General features: G+C 39.0%; 1 protein-coding gene across 2 annotated transcripts in view; it reads left to right on the forward strand.

The window, feature by feature from the left end:
- LOC149083892 (uncharacterized) overlaps positions 1 to 5504 on the forward strand; it is a 72024-nt gene extending 66520 nt beyond the window's left edge. For both annotated transcript variants that reach the window (XM_089234264.1, XM_089234265.1), the window contains exons 31-33: positions 40 to 191; positions 713 to 860; positions 1886 to 5504. In XM_089234264.1, coding sequence (XP_089090390.1) covers positions 40 to 191; positions 713 to 860; positions 1886 to 3303 — 1718 coding nt within the window. In that variant the 3' untranslated portion in view covers positions 3304 to 5504. The remainder of the gene's footprint in view (positions 1 to 39; positions 192 to 712; positions 861 to 1885) is intronic.
- The last annotated feature ends 5797 nt before the right edge of the window (positions 5505 to 11301 follow it).

Genomic DNA, 11301 nt, shown 5'->3' on the forward strand with positions numbered 1-11301 from the left:
AAAATATATTAATACCTGATTTGTGTTTGATAAAAACAGGTGAAACGTCTCTGCATTTGGCAGCACGATATGCAAGGGCAGATGCAGCAAAAAGGCTATTAGATGCTGGTGCAGATGCAAACGCTCAGGATAACACTGGTCGTACTCCATTGCATGCAGCAGTTGCGGCCGATGCTCAAGGAGTTTTCAATGTACGTCATAGTTTTATACTAAAACTAATCTTTTTCTGGAGTATACAGGGTTGTCTATAATTGAAATTCATTTATTCTAAGCTGTCTAAAGCTATAACCATTCATCACAAATTTATGAATATTTAAGAGCAATGACATAAAAAAAATTTCGAAATTCCCCACTAGGCGGATCTACACAAAAAAGTGCTGTACATGTAATTGAGCCTTGAAATGTTATGTTGTCTCCACAGACCTCATCTTGTAGGCAACCCTAGAGCCAAAAAACACATGGATTAAGATTCTGGCTAAACATCAGGAAATAAGAGAGCCTCGATGACACTTTTATTTGAAAGTTGGCTTCTCTCCACAATGGGCATAGACACTTTTGAATGTGAAAATTAGCATTTACACTACTGAATAGTCTCCAGATTCCAGATGAATAGTTTCAGCTGTGGACAGCTCAGAATAAGCATCTAAACTACATTTTATGAAATTTATATTTGGCAATACAACAATGCAACTATATTTTTCTCCCCCAACAGATTCTACTACGTAACAGAGCTACAAATCTGAATGCTAGAATGCATGATGGCACCACACCGCTGGTTCTTGCAGCGCGTTTAGCCATTGAAGGAATGGTAGAGGTCCTTATCAACATGGACGCTGACATAAATTCAGCTGATGATCATGGTAAGTTTGGTTATTTACTTCATTTACATGTATTCAAAATTGATTCATCATATTTTTATAGATGGTGTTAATGAATTATACACAAGGCCATCTTATTGCATGGGGCCTATTTGATCACAGCCCGAAGGTATCCAGGTGCTTTAAGAAGTTTCAATAAAGTTTCAAGAAGTTTTTCAAATTCAGTGGTAACAATATCGGGTGCTGATTTTCAAGAATAGCTGTGTAAATTGATAGGTGGTACAAAAGTTTCACCACAAATAGACCTACAATGGTATAAATACCTAATCATTAAACTTCACTCATAGTTTAAAAAATAGATGGCAGCACTGAAATTTACACACAACACTATGTAAATACTAAGACTTTTTAAGGTCATATACACTCTTCCAGCACAACGCATTTGGTAGTAAATTTCCCATTGCGATAAACCAGAGTTGTGCTTGGTTTGAAAGAAAGGTAGGTAGCACTTGAAATCAGGTAGGAAGCCTCAGAATATCTATTGAATAGGACAGCAAAAACCCACATGGGTATAACGGTCCTAATGCAAGGGCACAACTGTGCTCAATTCCTACATGAACAAAGAGGACATTTGCTTTGGGCCCCCATAATTTTGAGAGCCTCAGAATGTGGACAACATACATTCATTAATTAGCTGAACATCTTTGACCCTGATTGCAGGGGCCACCTCTAATTCTTACTTGATCTCTTCCATATCAAAGTTGGGCCCTGGACAACTCTGATGAATCCTTTGTTTATGAAGGACCTTATATTAATATTTAATTCACAAATTCACAATTAATATCAATTACAAAAAACCTGTACAGATCATAGTGACCCATAACGTCCACGATGGCCCACCGTATGGCATATCCACCCACCATACTTCTTTTCCCGATCTTTTCTTCATACCTTTGTAGGAGTTATTCGGTTTTCAGATTAGCAGGGGGAGGGTTCTACTGCAATTAATTTTGTGAATTTTTTCTATCTGTTCCACAACATGTTACATTTATTTTCACTTATTGCAGGAAAAACTGCACTCCATTGGGCAGCAGCTGTGAATAATGTTGAAGCTGTCAGGGTTCTTCTCCAACATGGTGCAAATCGGGATGCACAAGACATCAAAGAAGAGACGCCCCTGTTTTTGGCCGCCAGAGAAGGAAGCTACAAGGCAGCAAAAATTCTTCTTGAACACTTCGCCAATCGTGATATCACAGACCACATGGACAGGCTACCCCGTGATGTGGCTTTTGAGCGTATGCATCACGATATCGTTCGGCTACTGGATGAGTATGTACCACCAAGTCCTCAAATTAACATGCAATCAAGCCCACCACAACTCGGATCACTCAACATGGTGCCACCTAGTAATATGATAAGCTCAACAAAGTCAGTTAAACCAAAGAAAAGGCCAAAGCTTAACACAATAGCTGGGTTACCTATCAAGGAATCTGATCTTTTGTGCGGAGATATCAGTGTTAGAAGGAAATCATCGATCAAGAAAAGAAAAGAACCTCCACCGATGTTAATACAAGGTCTGGAAGGTTCTGTGACACTGTCGCCAGTCAACTCATTGGAATCACCTCATGCCAATAGTTATATGGAAGGCACTCCTCCGCCACTTGACTCCATATATAATGGGCAAAACCTTGGAATGTCACACCCTAGCCTAAGTGGTATAGATGGGAATCTTACTCTGACTAATAAGCAACCACCATCATATGAAGATTGTGTCAATGCTGCAGCACATATATACAATGCGATAGGCATGGATGCTCTTGGATTAGGTATTGGTGGAAATATCTACAGTAATGACCCGATCCTTTCCAATGCTGTTCAAAATGCTCAACAAAATCTTAAAGTGAACCATCCAAGGCAGAACTCAATGCCAAGCAGCATGCCACAGAACATTAATGTGCCTACCTCACATTCTTACACACTCTCAACATCTCACATCAAGCAGAGACCATCTCTACCCACTTCGCCGACTCACATGGCAGCCATGCGAGCTGCACACCACCAAAAAACTGCTCAGATGCAATCTCATTTAAGTGCCAATCCTCAGACTTATGACTACCCGCCAATGACTGATCTACACCACATGCTCACATCACCTAAAACATCTGCTGCTGCTACAAACCAACAGCAAGTCATGTCTCAGTCATATCATTATCCGACTCCCCCCTCGCAGCATAGTCAAAGCGGAGCTGAAGCGACGCCCCAACACTACATACTCGGACCTGAAACCTACTTGACACCATCCCCAGAATCACCCGGACAGTGGTCAAGTTCATCGCCCCATTCTGCACAATCAGACTGGTCAGAAGGGATTTCCAGCCCCATGGGACCTACCAGCATGCATCATTTATCTGCAGAAAAGAGCCAAAATCCCCAACAGACTCAGCAGTTACAGCAACATTCGAATCCCGAAGCGGTGTTCATCTGATCTATAAAATAGTGGCATTATACCTCTGTATTATTGTTTTTAATCTGTAAAGACGTGCCTTGTATATTTAGTCGTAGTGTGTGATCATCCGCCTCGGTCACATCATAATATTAACACTATTCATGATAGAAGTAAGTGACTTTGTGTGACGTTCATGAAATGATCATGTGGAATCGATTGAAATATTGCATTATATTATATACATTATCATCAATGGAAAAACTCAATAATCCCATTCCGTCAACTGGCTTGACTTTTCTGAAATTCATACCCATTGTAAATATATACATATTTTGATCGTAGTATCGAGGGAACAAATTTCATTTGTATTTATTGAATGTATGCGTGTTTTGTGAATGAATTGTACAAAAAATCGTGCACAAGAGTCATATTACTCTATTTTAAATGCTCATAAGTATGTATCCTTTGTAGAAATGGAATTTTGTTCATGCATGTAAAATATACTTCATTTTAACTGAATGTGTTTTAGTCATGATATCATCCGAGTGATAGTCAGATGGAAATTTTTTATGATTTATTTTGTAACTAGATTGAAATTCGACCAATAATAGAGACAGATGGATTTTTTTCTCGACCCACAACATATCAAATCACAAGATTACCCCTCATGATTCGATCAATAATAATTGAAATTTAAGCACAACACAGTATAATGCTGCCCTTCAATTATATGCCCTACACATCCATTCCTTAAATTATGCCAAATGGATGCATATGTATAACAATGCCCAGCAATCGGACTTGAATCAGTCATTGAAGTTGTTTTGAATTGCAAAACACCTCTATTTATCCTATTTTGACTGTTGAAAATTCCATAAGAGATATCTTGACAAATTAACCCAATTATGGTACATCAAGTAACAATTTTTATTAATTTCTGAAAGTTTCTTGTATTGGTGAGCTAGCAACGTTGGCCTGTTGGTTCTATTCTAAACTGTTCTAGGAAGGGTCAGATAAACGGTGACTAGGCCAAAAGAGCCACAGAGAGCAACCACTTGTGTGCATCCTCTATACAGAACATAATTTATTTTTGCTTATGAGACAATTTGATACTACATAGGCTTTCAATTAGTTACCACAGAATCCCAGGGTACCACAAGAGCTTTTCTTTGGTTCTACAATTTCAAAAGTACTGAAATTTTTCAGAGATTTCAAGGAGTGTATTGTCTTGCTTTTACATCAAATTTCTGAGAAATACTGTGTTCATGTTTGTTTGGGTTTAAATCAACAGTTCCCAAATGCTTTTAGTCGTGGACCCTAATTTGTAGCAGCAAAAAAAAAAAAAAACGATAGCAATCCATCAGCAAGAACGCTCTCAAACAATGGGGACATCCTGTCCTATGTTGTAGTGAATGTGATGCAATAGCAACGCCACCTACTAGACTTCAAAAGAATTGAAACAATGTTTCATACTCCTATCGAGAGTATGTATAACACCACAAGTATAACATTTGTCAAATCATAACACTATTAAAGGATACTGCAGTCTACCAATGCTGCAGCAGTGGTTTTGACTAAATTAAAAAAATAAAATTTGCAAGTAATTTATATATATATATATTTCCAACTTAGCAACAATTTTTTTTTTCTTAATTCTACAATTGGGCTGTTTTAGGCACCCTCCCCTTAATAAAAAGACCTGAACCCCCTGAGGTCCAGGCACCTCCAATTGAGAACTGTTGGCTTAAATGAAACTGTATTGCATAAGGTTTCAGCTTTGAATAGTTTGAAGCCATTTGATGTGTCTAATGAGATATTTCCCCCCAATGTTTCAAGTTTAAATAGAAGCATACGTGCTTATACCTCTTTTGTCTCACAGTATTCTTATCTATATCGTCATATAATTCTTCCAAATAACAATGCATCCCATTTCATGATGGATTGACATACATGTAAACTAGATAAGTCCTTAGTATCCTTGAATTATAAATGTGTCAATCTAGGGTGAAATATGCCTTCGGTTTCAATGCCTGTAATTATAACAGAGAGCATCTTATACATTATCACATTGTTGATGTATTCTTTATTGGAAGTGCATTTTTTATACATATATATATATATAAATAGAAGTAATACTGTAAATATAAGTTTTATGAGACCCCGAAATCCACTGGAACTGTTTTTATTGTATTCATGTACATGTGTTTATTTACCTTGAATAAAAACAGGATTCATATTAATAGATTTTTTCGCTTTTGTGTGTAAAATAAGTCAAAATGCATGTTAATTTCGAATTTCAATGCAAATAATGGTGGCAAATGAAATATACTAAGCCTTTTTATTTAGTCCTTGGTGGTTTCATAAGGGAGGACGGGGTGGGGGGACGCCGAGGTCTCGGCTGGTTTTTGTATTCTGTGGTTTTCCGACCAGTCAGGAATCTAGAAGGATGGGTGGTAAGAGCCTAACAATGTGGGGGGGGGGGGAATTGTTCTGTCCCTTAAAATACACTCAAAGATAGTTTTAACAAATACCGTTGTAGCGAAAATCTCGTTTTAACGAACACTTTTCTAATCCCATAATTAAGTTTACATAGGAACAATTAGAAACCCCATAATTCCTTTATAACGAAATTTCGTTATAACGAAGCGATTTCTCCGTTCTCTTGGAGTTTGTTATAACGGGATTCGACTGTACTTGATGACCCAATGAAACTGCACAATAAGTCACCCTTCCCGACACATTGTCCTGCATCCGCCTTGCTTCCAACTTCGAGCCCATCTTCCATTAAAAAATGTCTTTTCGTAAAGAGCAATCACGCCCAATACAAGAAGGCGAAAATAACATGTATCGTTGTTGCTTCGAAATTTGGAAGGCAGATGGCAGCACTTTTCATGGACACGCAACACCTGAGTTGTTCTCTGTTTGAAAGAAAGAAGTCATTCTTCCACGTTGGATATACGGCAGATTTCGACATGAATTTATTCGTTAGAACAGAGGTCTTGTCCACATACGACAACACTTCATTTCGGTGCTATCCCCGACAACGGTCGTTTATGTTTCAAAAATAGAGTTTGAAGAGCCCTATTAACTTTGATCGGGTGCGGGGGGGGGGGGGATTTTAATTGTTCTTAGATAACAACCTACCCGCATACATACTAAGAAGACTGGCGGTGCGCTTTTACGCAGTAGGAACAATGACGAATTCAAGCCGGCAAGAGCCCCAGTGATTGATCTTAAGCCGGGCTTTCCTAGGAGCAGGTTTCCTGTGCCTCGCGCAACGTGATTCGCCCAGCGCGACACGCCGTCCACTCACCAATAAGAAAATCAATACGACTGTTTGCCTACAGAGCGTAATACGCCTCACGACAGCGCTTTACGTCGGGCGCGATTGGCCGACTGCTTCTGGAGGAGTCAAATGCGTCGTGCGCCGCGCATTTTGCCGATATTCTCTTCACTCTTGTGTGTTTTCGTTCCCTTCTCTTCAAACCGGAGCATGCAGACGACAGAGTAGCTGATGCTAAAGCCATATACTTTATATAGCCGCCCTGATCTGATGCGACTCGCTAGGAAAACACAAACGCGTAGCGTGATTATGTAACACGTTTCTGTCGGCGTGAAATAGTCTAATTCGGTTCACGCGGTGCAAGAAACCTATTCCTAGGGAAACCCGGCTTTAAGAAGAAATATGATCTTCGACCACGTCGGCGTCCACACATAAGTAACCAATAAATGGAAAACCTAAGCAAGTTCACCTGTAAGGAGGAGATAAATTGTCATTGATGGCAAGGACGAATTAAGTGTGATTTACTCGGCTATAATGAATTGTGCTGATTTTAGTTCACCCGGCGACGATTCCTGTTATTCCATTACGGTTTTCCGACGATTCCATTAACGAATTGCGGGTTAGACGACGACGATCTGCGACTAATTCACCGTGATTCGAAATATTATATTCCAAGATTATCATGCAATCTTCCGATCAATTGGACGATTGCTATAGATTCTTGTGAAATGGACGGCTATACACCACTATCTTATAATCCCGTTTATAATTTTGATTCCCCGTTGGCGTTGATTGTTTAGATTTTATTTATCTGTTATATGATATCAGGTTGACGATCATTTTTTATGTAATTTTTTTTTTTTTTGCTGCCTTCGTCTGAGGTGGTCATGTTACGTTGTTTTTAATTTAAACTTTCCGGTTACAACCCCCATCCTTCGGGAACGCTGCAATATCTCTCCGAGATGGAAAGTGGGGTGTGTCCAGTCTTCAAAGGTCGTGCCCGAGTGGCATGGTGGTAAGATGTTCGTCTACCATCGTGAAGGTTGTTGTCAACGTCCCGGGTTCGAACCCAAGGGAGGATATAGATATTTTCCCTAACGAACTCGAGGCGACCACCGATAGACAGCGCCTTCACTTCCAACCCGTCTCACTCACTAATGGCAGTAAATTGCAATATAGCGATGTTAACTTGATGAGTTAATTAAAGATAGTTAATCTTAACGAGATGAGTTAATTGATGGTAGTTAGGGAAAATCGAAATAGTTTATGGATATTATATAATAGTAGTAGTGATCCATGGGAAAACGAGCAGAAAAGAAAGAAAAGTAAGAAGTTACAGTGAAGGTAAAAGAAACCTACGATAGTATAAGAATGTAGGTCAGGAGGCAAAATTTTGGGTAATAGTGAATCGCATGAGATGGGAAAGTTTAATCCCAGGAGACAGACTGTTGAATTTATGGGAAAAGCTATATTTTGGAATGCAGTTGTATGTAGCCGGAGATAATGAAGGAAAATGTAATAAAACGGGACCCTAGTTGAGAATGTTAGGTGGGTAAAATAATATTCGTGTCAAGCTGAAGACCGTGGCACTGGAAATCTTATGAAAATAAGATAAGGCTAATCTTTGTCGCTGGTCAAAAGCATTGATTTACGAAGGAATGTGCGTCTAGACGGTTTCTATGGACGTGGAGCGGATCTAAATTAAATGGTAGGGTCAAAGGTTATGGGAATGTGAGATTTTCCCAGAGAAGGAGATGGGCCAATGAAATTATGTTTAATACTAAAAAGTGGTTCAGACGGGAAAAGAGAATTTCAAGATGAGCGAATGGAAAGTCTTGAAATAGCGCAAAAAGGTGGAGTTGAAATTATCAATCAAAATATAAGGAGATTTTAACAGAGAGAGACGGGAATTCCGCAGAGTAAGAGGGTTTTGAGTGTTAGATCAGAGGGAGAGGGAGTCAGTATCTTAGGACAGAAGGATGACGTCGAAGAAATTGTGGTCTAGGATCTTTAAAGGGGTAAGTGATGCTCAATATGTATTGTCATGTTTTTAGAATAAGTGCCTCCACATCACTGAAAAAGTTAATTGTTAATGTGCATGTACCTGTGTAATCTGTAATGAATCATCATAATAATGTAAATAAATTCAATGTAAATTTAAATGGGAGTATACGTAATTATTTTCAAGTCTCAATAACTTCTAATTAGTTTAGAATATGTTTAAACCTGGGTTAATACGGGGATTTGGGGTTGCTCTTCACTATAGAAGGAGACCTTAATTCCAGTAGGAAGTTACACAACGCGATGAGAAACAGGATAATAGTACTGGCTTAAATATAAAATGGGAACTGGCTACTAAGCATAAGGGGAGAGTCAACAATGGTGCCGTGACAGTAACGTTACATATAAATGATTTTGGAGACTGAAAATAATTTTTAAATATTTATAATTTTGTTTTCAAATAAGTTAATTAATTGAATCTGGTACTTGCACTCAATTAAACACTAAACAAAATGAGCCACAGTAATGAAGTAGAATCATCCGGTGACAGAGCAGCTGTCAAAATAAATACAATTGCGGGTTATTTAGGCCTCCTTAATAGTTTCTCCGGTTCAGAGCCGTCTTATCCGGCGGAATATTTCCTCCAATCTATAGAGGAAATTGGTAGAATTGCGGAATGGGCAGATACAGAAAAATTGATTGTGCTTAAAGCAAAATTGAAGGGAAGAGCCGCTGAATTTCTGGCAAACAGTCCGGAACTAAGAGAGGAAAGAAATTATGAGCGATTCAAGACAGAATTTTTGAGACATTTCAAGAATGAATTTCCTTTAACTTACCATCTCCAGAACTTTACGGGATGTAGACAAAAACCGAATGAATCGGTCAAGGATTTTGCCTCGCGTGTAAAAAATGCTGCTTTCGGTTTCCTGCAAGGAGCAAATTTCAATAGTCCAGATGTTGAACGATTGGCAGATCGTACTAAATTGTCACAATTTTTAGCGGGGCTGAACCCTAAAATACAAAAACATGTATTAAACCATGACCCCCAAGATTTGGCCACCGCAATCAAATTTGCTGCCCTTGTAGAGGGAAATGAGGGAATTAGTCGTAACTATGGTACAGTAAATGCCATAGAGAGGCAAGCAACGGGCAATTCTTTTGAATTGAACACATTGCAGTCTACGTTAGCGGAAGTAGCGAAAGAAAGTATGCTCCAGCGTACATCAATGGAAAAATTGGTTCAAGAATTACGAGAAGTAAAAGAAGGAAATTTCCTTGTTCGTAGGGGAAGAGGGGTCCCACCACAAATGTCTACTACCCCACTTCCAGCTCAACGTAATATGCAGAGGTTTGAGGTGCCTCCGCGATTTTCGGGTCGAGGTTCCCAGCCGAGAGGGAATCTCGCGTGTTTTGGATGTGGGTCAACCACCCACCTATTGCGAAATTGTTTTCGCAGAGGGAATCCCCGTCAGCAGCAGGATTTTCGTAGGGGACAGGTTTCTTCCAATAACTGGGGCACTAGGAGAGAGACAGGGTTTTGTAAACAGCAGGTTTTCCGACCTCGGAAGTGACGGTCATGGGGTAGGGGAAGACATGTAAATAGAAAAGAAAACATTGTATATAGGATTCAACAAAATCAGGTTAGGGGTTTTCCTCTACCGATTGTGACAGTGAAAGTCGGAGATATAGAATTTTGTGCTCTTATTGATTCTGGTGCTTGTATTAGTGTAATTGATTCTAGTATTATGAATAATATAATGTGTACTGTGAAGTGTCATCAATTAAGAAATCAAAATATTGAAATTCGTGGTGTAACTGGCCAGACGTTACCACACGAAGCGTGTTATAGCATACCTATAAATTTGGGAGAATTCAAAGTGAATCATAAAGTATATGTCTCCGAGTATGAGCTGAGTAGGGATTATAAGATGATTTTAGGTTATGATTTTCTCCAAAAGGGAGATTTTGTTTTTGATGTCAAAAGGGGCATGTTAAAGAATAAGTTTACAAAAATAAAACTATTGAGTTCAGGGTGTGCCACAGTGTCGCAGGCAGAAAATGTATGTGTAAATTTAGTAATGCCTAATAAAATTTGGGTGCCCGCGCGTACTCAGAAAGTGATTACAGTTAATGTGCCAGGATTTGAATATGGAAGTGAAATAGAGGTTACGCCAAGAAACAATAAGCTGAGTGATTTGTGGGTAGCAAACTCAGTGGGAAAAATTGACGAGACTGGGAAAATTCAGATATTAATTTCCAATATGTCTGAACAGCCCAGGCATGTGAATAAGGGTACAAAATTGGGAACTGGAACGATTTCGGAACAAGATGATGTTAGAGAGGCTCCAATTCCATTAAGGAAAAAGACATTGCCTAGACTGTCGGAACAGGATTTTGACCTAAATAATTTATCACCGGCAATAAAAAGAAAATTATTACCATTGCTTTTGAAATATACACATGTATTTGCCAGAGATGTTACGGAAATCGGGCGAACTACTTTGGCAAAGCATAAAATACCGTGGAATGGAACGCCGATACAGAAATCCCCACGATATAGAACTCCGTATCATTTAAGAGCGGAATTAAGGGAGCAAATAAACGATATGTTAGAGAGTGAAATTATTTCACCATGTGTCAGTAGTCATCCAGCTCCCACTCTTATAGTACGAAAGAAAAATGGCGGGTATCGATTGTGTGTTGACCTTCGTAAGACAAATGAAGCAATTCAATCGGATGAATATGCTCTTCCG

This window comes from Pholcus phalangioides, unplaced genomic scaffold (assembly GCF_987345545.1).
Source record: "Pholcus phalangioides strain wild (caught in Gottingen) unplaced genomic scaffold, Ppha-v1.0 ptg000008l_1, whole genome shotgun sequence".
In the NCBI taxonomy this organism is placed as follows: domain Eukaryota; kingdom Metazoa; phylum Arthropoda; class Arachnida; order Araneae; family Pholcidae; genus Pholcus; species Pholcus phalangioides.